The sequence below is a fragment of the Magnolia sinica genome, chromosome 11 (assembly GCF_029962835.1).
Source record: "Magnolia sinica isolate HGM2019 chromosome 11, MsV1, whole genome shotgun sequence".
In the NCBI taxonomy this organism is placed as follows: Eukaryota; Viridiplantae; Streptophyta; class Magnoliopsida; order Magnoliales; family Magnoliaceae; genus Magnolia; species Magnolia sinica.
In genome coordinates, this window is record NC_080583.1 from 63,183,318 (window position 1) to 63,196,851 (window position 13,534).

Sequence of the window (13,534 nt, forward strand, 5' to 3'; positions counted from 1 at the left end):
TTGAGCGAGGGAACCTTGAAATTGAGCGAGACAACCTATCAATTGAATGAGGCAACCTAGGAATTGTACGAGGGAAGCTAACAATTGAGCGAGGCAACCTATGAATTGAGCGAGGGAACCTAGAAATTGAACGAGGCAACCTAGGAATTGAGCGAGGCAACGTAGAAATTGATCGAGGGAACCTAGAAATGCAGCGAGGAAACCTAGGATTTGAGCGAGACAACCTAAGAATTGAGCGAGGGAAGAAATTAAGCGAGGAAAGCTAGAATTTGAGCGAGAGAACCTAGAAATTCAGCTAGGCAACCTATAATTGAGCGAGGCAACCTAGGAATTGAGTGAGGCAATGTAGAAATTCAGCGAGGAAACCTAGGAATTGAGTTAGGAAAGCAAGAGGAAGTTAGAAATTAAGCGAGGGAAGCTAGAAATTGAGAGAGGGAACCTAGAAATTCAGCGAGGCAACTTATAAATTGAACGAGGCAACCTAGGAATTAAGCAAGGGAAGGTAAAAATTCAGCGAGGCAACCTAGAAATTGAGCGAGAGAACCTAGGAATTAAGAGAGGCAACCTAAGAATTGAGTGAGGGAAGCAAGAAATTGAGCGAGGGAACCTTGAAATTCAATGAGGCAACGTAGAAATTCAACGAGGCAACCAACAGATTGAGCGCTAGTTAAATCATCAACAAAGATGAGAACGACTTTTTTTGAGAAACTATCTATCCTCTCATAGATAGAGGAATAGATAGAACAGAGAAGATCTCTATATCTTTCCTCATAGATATAATATAGAAGAGAGATCCCTCTCATTTTTTTTATCAGGAGAGAGATCTTTCTTCTCCGAGGGCTTTGGATTCAACGATTTTTAAGAGCAAGACAGAGAAAAGAAGCGTTGAGATAATACCTTTCATTCTAATCTCATCTACAAGAAAAGGGGGCCCTCTTAATCACCTGAAGAGATTTGTAAGCAGCATTAGCATAATTATGACCGCGAGGATTGAGCTGCCAAATGAGATTATCCTCATTCCTTGGCTGAGGTTCTGGAAGATAAGATTTATGCAGTAAAAAAAAGTCTTCTGAATTGAGCGAGGGAAGCTAGAAATTAAGCCAGGCAACCTAGAAATTGAGCGAGGGAACCTAGGAATTGAGTAAGGCAACGTTGCAATTCAGCGAGGCAACCTAGAAATTGAGCAAGAGAAACATGAATTTGAGCGAGGCAAGCTTAAAATTGGGTGAGGCTAACATGAATTGGAATGAACTTTAAATGTAATTGACCTAGCCTAACAATTTGCTCTTTGGTGAATTTGACCGAGTAGTTAATGAAATTGACCGAGCTTTACATGAAATTCTCTTCGGTGAATTTGACCGAGCAATTAATGAAATTGACCAAGTGGTTCATAAAATTTTTCGTTACATTACATGAATCCGTAGAAGTTCCCCATCATATTTTTATGATATCTCCATCAAATTTATGAATTGCTCCGTTACAATTCCTACGTTGCCTCGCTCAATTCCTAGCTTCCCTTGCTCAATTTATACATTACCTTGCTGAATTTCTAGTTTCCCTCGCCCAAATTCTAGCTTCCCTCGCTGAATTTCTAACTTCCCTCGCTCAAATCCTAGGTTGCCTCGCTGAATTTCTACCTTGCCTCACTCAATTTCTAGGTTCCCTCATTCAATTTCTAGCTTCCCTTGCTCAAATCCTAGGTTGCCTCGCTAAATTTCTAGGTTCCCTCGCTTAATTTCTAGCTTCCCTCGCTCAATTCCTAGGATTCATCGCTGAATTTCTACGTTGCCTCGCTCATTTCCTAGGTTCCCTCACTCAATTCCTACGTTGCCTTGCTCAAATTCTAGGTTGCCTCGCTCAATTTCTAGGTTCCCTCGCACAATTTGTAGCTTCCCTCACTCAAATCCTAGGTTGCCTTGCTCAAATTCTAGCTTATATCGCTCAATTTCTAACTTCCCTCGCTCAATTCCTAGGTTCCCTCGCTCAAATCCTAGGTTTCTTTGCTGAATTTTTAAGTTCCCTCGCTCAATTCCTACGTTGCCTCGCTCAATTCCTAGGTTGCTTCGTTCAATTTCTAGGTTGCCTTGCTCAATTCATAGGTTCCCTCGCTCAATTTCTAACTTCCCTCGCTCAATTTCTAGCTTCTCTCGCTGAATTCCTACCTTGCCTCGCTCAATTTCTAGGTTCCCTCGCTCAATTCCTACCTTGCCCGGTTCAATTTTTAGTTTGCCCGCTCAATTTCATGATTGCCCCGCTCAATTTCTAGTTTAACCGTGAAGTGAATGAAATGGATTTTCAACCATCGACCCGATAGAATCTTTGAAAATAACTAGGTTGGTTGGCTAAATTAGCTTCTCCTACCCTAAAATCATATGTTGTACGTTAAGTAATTAATTTTAGTTTAGGAGATATGCTTGTTAAATAAATAGATAAAGAAATGAATTAAAAGATAGAAAAATATTTTTATATACTTATATATACATATTTACATATTTATGTATTAGAGAAAAATGTAAGGGGAAAAAGTTCTCATTGTAAAAAAAAGAAAAAAAGTAAAAAATAGAATCTATCAGGCTCCCGCGATAGTGTCGCCCTTTTTTTTTTTGCTTTGTGTGTGCTTTTGTGAGTCCCATCATGAGGTCTGTGTTATATCCATACTGTACATCTATTTGGCGAGCTCATATTAAGGCTTGAGATGAAAAAAAAGACAGATCTAACTATCAAGTGGACTACACCATAAAAGGTCAGTAGGAAATTGAACATCTACATTGAAACCCTTTTAGGGGCTACAGAAGATTTGGATCATTGTGAAATTTGTTTTTCCTCTTCATGCAGGCCTTTGTGACCTTATGAATTGATTGGATGGAAAATAAATGTTACCGAGGCCCTACAAAATTTTAAACTGTGAAAATCAATTTCCCCTTTGCTCTTTGTGGTGTGGTCCAGTTGATCTTTGGATATGATTTTTTTTTTTTTGGATAATGCTCCGAAATGATCTCGAAATATGGATGAACGTTGTGGATATAATAAATACATAGCTGTGGGGCCATGTAACTTTGATCTCTTTTAAGCCGTTCGTACAACTCTCTGTTGGAGGAGCGTCAGCGCTGGTCCTCGCAGTGAAAAGGAGGGGTAGTTTCGTCCTCAAACTCGCTGTTCGCACGTGCTAGTCTAAGTTGGTAACTTAAGTTTGTATTACTTCATAAAAACCGCTGGATAAAAGGTTTTGTCTACAGTGGTCATTTTCTCCTTCCATTTCCCTTGTGCTCCCAGCCATGGATAGAGCAGATGAAAGGAGAAACAACAGACCTCATCTCCTGTCGTCTTAATTACCGTGTGAGTTCTCCTTCCTTCAAGCCCTCAAAAATAATATTTTCCTTCATTTTCCAAGCTTGAAATTGCTCAAACTGATTTTGGTTCTGTTTCTTTGATACAAAAATCATTTAAAAAAAAAAAAATCTTTCAAGCTTTAAATTGCTTAAACTAAGGTGGGTTTTTCTCTAGAATAATAAGAAAAATAATCCTTCTTCATGTTTAAATAAATAAATTGTTTCCTCTGAATTGGGTTTTCCACAGTTATAAAATCACTTCTTTCTTTATGTCTCATGCGCTCAAAATTTTCAACTGTGTTGGGTTCTTCTCTAAGTTTTTCAAAAAAGAAGAAAATCACAACTTTCTTCATGTTTCAAGCACATGAGTTCTTCAACTGATTTGGATTTCTTAAACTGAAACAAAAACCACTTTCTGAATTGCTTCAACTGAATTGGATTTTGTCCGACACTTGTGAACTTCACTTCTGTCTTCATGTTTCATGCTCTCAAGTGCTTAAACTGAATTTGGGGTTCTTTCCCCTAATTACAAAAATCCCATTTTTCTTCCTATTTCAAGCTTGGGGATGCTTCACCTGGTCATCGCTGCGAGTTCTGGCTTTCAAGGTTTGTCTTTTTCTGAGTGTTCTGTCAATGAAATGTCAGTTTGGTTACTTCTTACAGTGATGTTATAACTGAACATGTTGGAAGCATTGAGGAATTCAGCTGCCATTTGCGTCAGGGCAAATGGGTTTCATTCCCGACGGCAACCCTCAAATACCCATCCAAGTAAAGGCATTATAGGATGTTTCTACTGTGACTTGGGCATTCGTCCTTCTAGGTGGAAAACGCGTAGAAATTTTTCCGGCATATATGACTTGAATGATGTCTACGTGGTTGTGGAATGTGTTAATAGCTGGTGTGGAATTCAACCAAAGAAAGTGGCAGGAACGAAACAGGTTTTCGGGTCTATAAGAAGAAGGGCTAATTCTGTAATGATTTCTGGTTTTGAGTCGGAGTTGCTTTGTGAAGAAGAAGAAGAAGAAGAAGGAATGAACATTTTGATCAGAAAGAGAGAAGTCAAACATAACATTAGTATCTATGATCAAAAGTTGGATCCTTGCAGGAATGTAGTAATTTTGGGGGGTGAAAACAATGCTGAAAATACATGTAGCCCATCTTCGTCTAACTTAGAAGAGAGTTTCCGTATGTATGAGACCAAATTGCACTTTTTAGAGGAAAGGGATGAAGAGATATTGTCGAAAAGGATGCTGAGCCTTAGCAGATCTAACAAGGTTCGAAGCGCATTGGAGTTGTTTTTCTCGATGGAGGCTTCTGGGCTTTGCCTGGGTGTGCATGCTTGTAACTCTCTCTTGTCTTGTCTGCTGCGGGTTGGATCCCTTACCATCGCCTTGAGAGTGTTTCGTATGATGAAGGAGAAGGGAATTGGTACAGGCCATACATATAGCTTGATCCTCACAGCAGTCGCGGCAGCTCATGGCTGTGATTCCGCTTTGAGAATGTTCACAGAATTGGAAGGGGAAGGGATGTTGAAGAAGAGCTCAGATGCTCTTGTTTACAACACAATGATCTCAGTATGCGGGAGAGCAAAGGACTGGTTCCAAATGGAAAGAATGTGGAGAAGGCTTAAGGAAGATGGTTACAGTGGAACCTTGGTTACTTATCGCCTGTTGGTCAGCTCTTTTGTACGCTGCAGCCAGACTGAGCTGGCAATCGAAGCTTACCATGAGATGATTCAGAATCAGTTGACACCCAGTGAGGATGTTATGAAAGCTATAGTCGGTGCTTGTGCGAAGGAGGGAAAGTGGGATTTAGCTCTTAACGTTTTCCAAGAAATGTTGGAGAGGGGCTTGAAACCAAATGCTATAGCGTATAATGCATTAATCAATTGCCTTGGAAAAGCAGGGAAAGTAGACCTTTCATTTAAGATTTACAAGGTCATGAAATCTTCGGGTCATACAGCTGATGCATATACATGGAATGCATTACTTACTGCTCTGTATAGGGGAAATCGGCATGCTGATGTCCTTCGACTTTTTGAAAGCATCAGAATGGAGAGAAGTTCTGAGTTGAATGACCATCTATACAATGTCGCTTTGATGTCTTGTCAAAGGCTTGGATCATGGGATCGATCTTTGCAGCTTTTGTGGCAGATGGAAGCAAGCGGAATGTCAATGTCCACCATGTCATATAATCATGTCATTGAAGCTTGTGAGGCTGCAAGGAAGCCGAAAGTTGCACTGCAGGTCTACAATCATATGATTCATGAGAAGTGCACCCCAGACACATTCACTTATTTATCATTGATTAGAGCTTGCATTTGGGGTTCTCTATGGGCTGAAGCGGCGGAAATCCTCAATGTAAGTTTCTTTTTGCAACGTGTTTCATCATCTGCATTTTACTTTCTATTTTGTGGAAGAGAGATGTCAATCTATTAACTATATATCCAAAGTTGTAATTTAACTATCTACTTGATGCTATCATGTCAATAATACTCGTTATATTTTCAAACACCTGCCATTTATGCTTTCCTATTCATTCTGATGTGATTTTTTTTTTTTTTTTCCTTTCCTCTCAGCCCAAAAATGGATGTAATAGTGAGAGGGAAGAATTGTTGTCCATTTAATTTAGACATGAGCACAATACAAGTACTGTAAATGGTTACCCCTGAAAACTCGACTTGCAGTCACTCCAGTACCGGTGTTGACAGTACTGTAAGATATAAAGTATAGAGACAAACAAGAAGCATATCAAAACTGCATAAATACTAGCAAAATACAGATAATTAAGGGCTTGTCCTAAAACGATGTTTCACTGGCACTAGTTTTTGGAAAGTTAAGCATCTTTGTTCCAAGTTCATTATCTTGACATACACTGCATTGAAATAAACAATAATTATATGAAAACTTCATAAATACTAGCAAAATGCAGATAAATGAAGGTCTTGTCCTAAACTATGTGTTTCGCTATGTCTAGATTTTTTAAAAAGTTAAGTGTCCTTATTTCATATGTTCATTTCTTTTCATTGTTAAGCATTGGGCAATTAGAAGAAAATGTGTTGTGGATAGGACAATGTTTATATGGATATGTGGTAAGAGTAAGAGGGATATAATTAAGAATGCAGTCATTCGAAACAACCCTGCAAGTAATCCTAATAAAAAATAAAATAATGGAGAGTGGACTGATATGATTCTATCATGTGAAATATAGATTGGAGATGGCTCTGGTAAGGAATGTAACTTTGACTGGGGTCAAAGGGCTTGAAATCAGGATGGGGAAAAAGATATACAGGGACTTGGATTGAGGTGGTGAGAAGGGACATGAAGACTTGTTCACTGCCTTAATTTTCAATATAAATAATTCATAATCACTAGGCATGCAAATAATGGACCCTTTAGATCTGGAGGTTAAGATGCTTGATATTATAGTTGTACCATCATCAGTTTCTTCGGGATTAGACTTGTCTCCATCTTCATCCAATGGTTGAAGATGAGTGTTTGAGCATGGTGAAGGCCAACCCAAAGGTAGGCTGGTTTGATATGCTTTACAAGTGAACACATTAATCCTCATGTAAGACTAAGTCCCAAGACCCTATTCTTCTAGTTTTCTCTTAATATCTTCAATAGCTACAAAGATGTGTCAACCATGTTGCAAGCCAAAGAAATCAGAGATGGAGAGACACATGTTTTAGTTCTATGCAAAATGACTAATTTTCAACATTTGGCTTATCATACAAGTACATAGAGCTGGGCATCGGACCGAGTTGGATCGGATTGGGTCCAAATCGACTCAGTCCGAGTTTTGTATGGCCTGACCCGAACTCGGTCCGATCCGGGACTGAGTTAGGGTCATCTGACTTGATCCGATCCTAACTCATGCTGGCCTTAACCGATCTGAGTACGACTCGGTCAGGAAAACCGAGTCGGATCGGATTTGACCATGTTCGGATTGGTTGTGCTCTGTAATGGCTGTGTGAATTTGGCCAATTTTTATTATAATAATGTTCAACTGATTGCTACCCAATTTTTATTTTAATTTTAGAAACTCAAAATCTATACTTCGAAATATGCCCACGGTAGAATAATGTAACAAATATAGATATATATACCTCCTTAAACCCAACAATATTCGGATGCCGCAACGACCTGTGATTGATGATTTCCCTCTGCACGTTCTCATCAATCTGCACCCATCAAGCACAACTGATAAAGAAAACACAAGGTATAAAGAAAAGCAAGAAAAAGAAGCTATGATTAAACAATTAAAAACAAAGTGAGAAAACCAAATACAAAATAGAAAACAGAACCCTGATCATTTGGACAACACAATGGTTTTCTTTCTTCAAAAAACCAAAACCAAATTCAACCAAAAACCCAAAAACCAATTTCAGATAAAACTTGAAAATCCGACCTCAATCACAAGAACAAAAAAATAAAAAAATACAAAAATACAAAACCAAAGTGAATGAAAAGAACCCAAATGAACAAAAACCCAATCAAAACAAAAGGCAAAAGTACAATCTCCACAAACAACAATCACCACCAATACCAATACCAACAAAAACAGATTTTTTCCAGCTTCTCGATTCTATATTACCTTCTTCCCCCTCTCTATGTACTTAACAACAACCAGCTCCTTTGTTGAAGAAGAAGAGGAGACTGGAGAGGAGACTGGCGTCGGGCAGGTAGGACGGACGAGTGTTGAAGAAGAAGAGGAGGCTGGCGTTGGGCAGGTAGCAGAACGGGTGTTGAAGAAGAAGAGGAGACTAGAGAGGAAGAAGATCGGGCGTCGCTGATCGGGCAGCAACAGAATGCAGCGCTCGTTCGGTAGGCGGCTAGGGTAAGAAAAAAACAGAGGGAAGGGTGAAAAGTGAAAATGATTAGGGTAAAAAAACTTTAAAAACTATTTATACTACCCACTTGGGTCGGTTCGGTGCGGTTCCAATTGGATCAGGTTTTCAGTCCGGATTTGTCTGAATAGACCTCTATCCGGACCCGACCTGAAGAACGACCGGATCTGGATTTCCAGACTCGATCAGGCCCAATCTGGGCCGTTGGTTCTATTCGGAACAGGTTTGATCGGGTCGGATCCGCCGGATCGGGTCAGGAATGCCCACATCTACAAGTACATGCCCTTCCAAAGTTGTTAAGATATGTCATGATGTAGCTGTTTTATGAAATTACAATTATACCATTTTTCCTAGCAAATCTCAAGTTAGCTGTACCTGGTCAAGAATAGTACTAGGATGATTGATCCCTGGGAAGATTGCATGTTAAGTTTTAGATATCTTAAGATATATTTTAGCTCAGCCAACTTGTGTTATGACTTTTTACTCAATGGGTAGACTCACCATGTTAGATAGGCTTGCTTGCATAAAATGGTTGAACTACCCAACTACAAGCAGCTTTATCTTACCTTATGTGTGACTTCACCATAAACTTGTTTGATTTGCCTAGTGTTGAAGGAGCTTTTATATGGCTTAATGAGTTTTTCCAGTTATCCAAACCTTTATTACAAGTGGCTTATTGATCTTCTATTCAAAGGTGACTCATTGTTGACAATAGCTTATGCTAGATATGTCAAAACCCTTTTTCTTTTCTGAAAAACCCAAATGGAAATTGAAGTGAATTAAGGTGTTAAGGCTAGGGTGGACATTAGTCTTTGAACCCAACTGCTCATTAAGTTGTGATAATGGTTTCTATCCATGATTTACAATGTATTTGAATCAGGGACCAACCTGCAAGTTAATGAATGCGCTTCTAGTTCAAAATGTAAGATGGATGTTTTTTTTACCTTGAGCAATTTTAAATTGTAATTGAACTTGGCCATCCTATGCCTTTGATTTCCTGTGAAAGATCTGAAGTTTTCTTTCCCGAGGATGACTTCATGGCGGTGGGAGATGATGTGATGCCATTGATTGAATATCGGGTAAACCTAGAGGTTTTGCCTTCCACCGACTTGCAAAAAAAGAGGCAGATTTTCCTTTGATGGGCTGCATGGATGTATTGTTGCGGGAGAAAGCTGATGGGAGAAGTAGCCAAAGATGAGCCAGAGTACCTTTGGGTCAAGAAAAGGGGACCTGTGAACCCAGCTTTAGGTACTGTTAACAAGGAGAAAGGAAATGTCTGATTGTGTCCATAGATATTGAGAAGAGAAGACAGGCTTGTGAACCAATCCATTGCATAAGGGGGAATCTTTCTATGAAGTCAGGATTGAGCACAAAACAAGGTTAAACAAAGATTCTGGTAAATGATCAGAGGAAGTTGGTCAGGGTGGTTGCCAACGTCAAATCAAAGGTCATCCTAGTGGATTCCTTGGTCATTGATGCACACTGAAGAAACTTGAAACAATCCTTTGTTCTGATGCTCATATCATCAATGTGTTTGTATGATGATGCTATAGACCGTGTTGTCGCTCAGCAATTTCACTGTGTTCCCTGGAAGGATTGCATCGATGGCTCTTGGTGCATCTCAACATCCATTCGAACAGGGTTGAGGGGATTTTTCATGTCAATGGGTCTGGTTTCCAGGTTACAGCATTGGTCAGAATAGCTATTGTGGGGGATCAGGCTGTATGGGTCCACATGTTTGTTAAGATCAATATTAAACAAGCTAAGGGCAATGGCTAAGCAAGTCCTGTTGAAAATTGAGAATATACGCATTTCAATTGGATGTGTGCTGGTGTATGTTGCTATTGAGCCCTGAGGAATGTGCCGTTGTCCTTTTGTGGAGGGTCTTCGGTTGTCAGTGGGGTGGATGAAGGAACACAAATTTATATACTCTGGAGTGCACAGTATAACTCTGCACCTGGTAACTCCTGCCTTGGGTGTTGTCTCAGGCTTCGAGCTCCATAGAGCATGTGGGTGGATCCCACTCTGTTTCAAATTTGAATTCAAGGGATGGCAGATGTCCACATTTAGGACAACTCCATTGGTGCAATAAGAAATTTAGGAGCCTTCCATGAATTTATTAATTTCATAAATATATTTTGTTAAAAAATATTCTTTTATTAAAAAATCAATCAGATACCCATACAACATTTTAGAATTGATATTTATTGCATTTCTAGGTGACACTTTTACTAGATTTTATCTTAAAATTAACCTAGATGCTATTTTTAATTTTTAACATTTTCTGTATCTTTTATTTTTTACCTTAGTTTTGAGAAAAAAGAAAAAAGAAAAAAAGGGATGACTTGGCCCCCGCTTCGTCCGGTATGGCTCGACCCAGGACTGGATGAGATGATCTGAGTCTTAAAACCCAGGTTCCTACTATAATCCACCCTTTGCCAAATTGTTTTTGCTCACTAGAAGTGGGACTTCCTTTAGTCCTAAAATGGCAAGTGAAAATCAAAGTGGTCTGGTGATTTTTTTTTTCTTTCTTTTTTTATATGTTTTTTTCTATTTGTCTTTAAATTAACCAAAAAATGAAAATCTCAAGCTCCACAGTTGTATGGACCGTACATGGGGTAATCTTAATTTCTCCTTTCTTTGAACTCCAATGCCTGTGATATTTTAGCTAGATGATCCTCTCACAAGGTTGATCAAACTCCTAAAATCTCTTTTCAAATGGTAAGCATGGATAGGGATAATTGAATTGACAAAATTTTTGGGGCCGGAGGGGTATTTGCAATGGAACTGTAGGACTTTGAAAACCCTCTTTTGAAACTATATAATTTTTGGGGCCGGAGGGGTATATCGATGATATCGGCTGATATATCCCATGATATATCTTGTATCCCACCTGTGCGATACGAAACACATAGGTAGTGTCGATATATCCCACATGTTCGATTTGGTTCTTGCTTTTCAATTTCCGGTCCCTTTTTATTTTTTTTTTGAAATTATGTTAAATCAGTGTCAAATGGTTATAAATCCATTGGTTCTTCACATTTTGCATGAAAAATCATGGAGTTGGAGCTTTGATTTCGATATCCATTGGTTTTCCTTTTTTTTTTTTTTTTTTTGAAAATTTCCTTCGACTAGCTATCAATTAAGACTAATTTCAAAGTATTTAGGAGTTTTTGATGAAATGATCATCACATACAATCTAAATGTTATGCATTCAATTTGAATATAGTTGTATTAGTTTAGTCAAACAATGCATGGATTGGGACACTATGCAAAGGAAACCTATTATATGCACTTCTTTTTTAACAATACCTAAAGTTTTATTGAAAAATTCAACCATTTTCTCAATGTTTCCCCATTTTTCTCAAAAAGTGTGATAAATTACCTGATACAAACGATATATCCCATGTGATAACCGATACATATCTGTATCTCAAGGATGCGATACGTAACACGATACCGATATTTCGAACACTAGCATACAATACTAGGGACCTGCTATGTAGCGCAAGCTACATGCTACGCTACAGTGCTATTTAAAACACTAGTCCATATCTCTAGCTTGCTGCCCGATTTTTCTTATTTTTTCCCATATTACCAACCCATTAGTTCTATCCCCCCTCCTAGTAAACCACCCCCCGAGCTTATCCTTTATAACTCTACTCCACGGTGCCTTTGGCTCCTCCCCAAACCTCTACCATTTGCTAAGAAGAGTCCTTTTCTTTGATGTTGCCCATTCCGAGAACCCCAAACTTCATTGGGTTTTGCACCTCCTTCCAATTCACCCAATGAAATACTAAAAATGGGTTTTGTGAAAAATGCAACAGTTAATACTAGAAATGGGTATCATAAAGGGTACTGTAAAGTCCATCAAAGGATGAGTCTGCTATAGTGGAAATATCAAACAAAATATTTCTGTCCCACTGATATCTAATGAACATCCCGAACTAGAGGAATTCATGAAGTCAGGCATTATCTTTCCCTAGGCATTTAGCATTAATCCCAGATTGTGTACAAGGCAATAAACGATAGCTGTACCTGTGGTAGTCGGCAATGGATATCTTGAGTTTTCTTTGAAAACTTCCAGCATTTGTTGCTTGATACTGTGGAAGAAAAGGGCAGATTTGTGCATTTGAAAACTTGCATAAAGACTAGTCAGCTGTTGGTTAATTCCTGCAGTACCTATTTTTCCGTTGTTGCATGTGGTTTTGTTGAAATTTGGATCCAGATTGTCAATTTCAGTTGCATCACCTTGTCTCCTTGGCAACCTTCAATTAACATTCATTCAGCAGAAGCAACTGAACTGTTATAAAAAAAGAAACTAGGTGCACATTAGAGGGGACATTACATGCAAACCGGTTTTGACTCTAGACTAGAGGGAGGTAGGGAGTTTTGGCACCTTACATCCCAAGTGAAGATGAATTACCTCATGGATTCATGCACTTGATCAAACCTATGTTATCGGTCTAAGATTCCATATTCTGTTTTGTGCTTTTTCTTAGCTACTAGGATGCATTGTTTTAAATTTGGTAGGGGAACTCCTTGCATTTGTGTGCCTATATACACATGTATCTGTGAACTTGCATGTCCTTTTGTTCAGTATCTTACTGTCCGTTTGTGTTTTGCAGTGCACCACACCGAATGCTTCACTTTACAATGCACTCATTCACGGCTTGTGTTTAAGAGGCCAGTACACATCAGCGAAGAAGCTGTACATGCAAATGAGCAGCATTGGGCTTAAACCTGACGGTAAAACAAGGGCATTGATGCTTCAGCACTTGCGAAAGGATCTAGTCAGACAGCATAGCAGGTTCCATTCTCATCGTCGTCACTAATACTTTTCACAAATCAGCAACCAAGAAATAGATCTTGTACTTTCAAATCAGAGAATTAGATTACGAGCCAACCTAATCTGACCAAAAAAAAAAAGAAAAGTGAAGGAATTATATGGTTCTGAGTTTTATCTATAGATCAGTATTTGTTTTCAATTTGATGTCACTTCAGGAAAAAGAAACTGTATAGCAACATTAATCTGGAATTTATTACTTAAAAAAAAAAGAAACAGAAAAAAACCAATTAAGCCATTTTTACTTTCCATTTGGTTGTCACTCATGCATGAGAGAATTCCTTCCAAAATGCATTTTTTCTTTTGCTTGAAATCTTCAGTGTTGGTAACATTGTCAGTGATCTTGAGAACCCATTTTCCAATGCTGTTGTTTCCTAAAGTCTCTGACATATTGTTTGTAGGCATGGTGTGGTGTAGTGGTCGTTACATAACAATAACGGTGGGCTGTAACAGCTGTTATGGGAAAAATGACCCATAATGGCTGTTATGGGTAATGGCCCCATAATGGTC

The 13,534-nt window shown here is 38.8% G+C and overlaps 1 protein-coding gene across 2 annotated transcripts; it reads left to right on the forward strand.

Annotated features, from left to right (window-relative positions):
- The first annotated feature begins 3,247 nt into the window (after positions 1–3,247).
- LOC131219230 (pentatricopeptide repeat-containing protein At3g29290) lies at positions 3,248–13,273 on the forward strand. 2 transcript variants are annotated; one of them, XM_058214273.1, is made up of 3 exons: positions 3,248–3,336; positions 3,889–5,689; positions 12,807–13,273. In XM_058214273.1, the coding sequence occupies exons 2-3, from the start codon at positions 4,010–4,012 to the stop codon at positions 13,011–13,013; spliced, it is 1,887 nt and encodes a 628-aa protein (XP_058070256.1). In that variant the 5' UTR covers positions 3,248–3,336; positions 3,889–4,009; the 3' UTR covers positions 13,014–13,273. The 2 variants fall into 2 exon arrangements, with proteins under 2 accessions (XP_058070256.1, XP_058070258.1); XM_058214275.1 differs by having other exon boundaries at positions 3,993–5,689.
- The last annotated feature ends 261 nt before the right edge of the window (positions 13,274–13,534 follow it).

What these genes read in the sequence shown, in the direction of transcription:
- LOC131219230 (XM_058214273.1), top strand. Translation starts at nt 4,010, where the DNA reads ATGTTGGAAGCATTGAGGAATTCAGCTGCCATTTGCGTCAGGGCAAAT. An exon ending in AAGCGGCGGAAATCCTCAAT is followed by an intron (nt 5,690 to 12,806) that starts GTAAGTTTCTTT and finishes TGTGTTTTGCAG; the next exon opens with TGCACCACACCGAATGCTTC.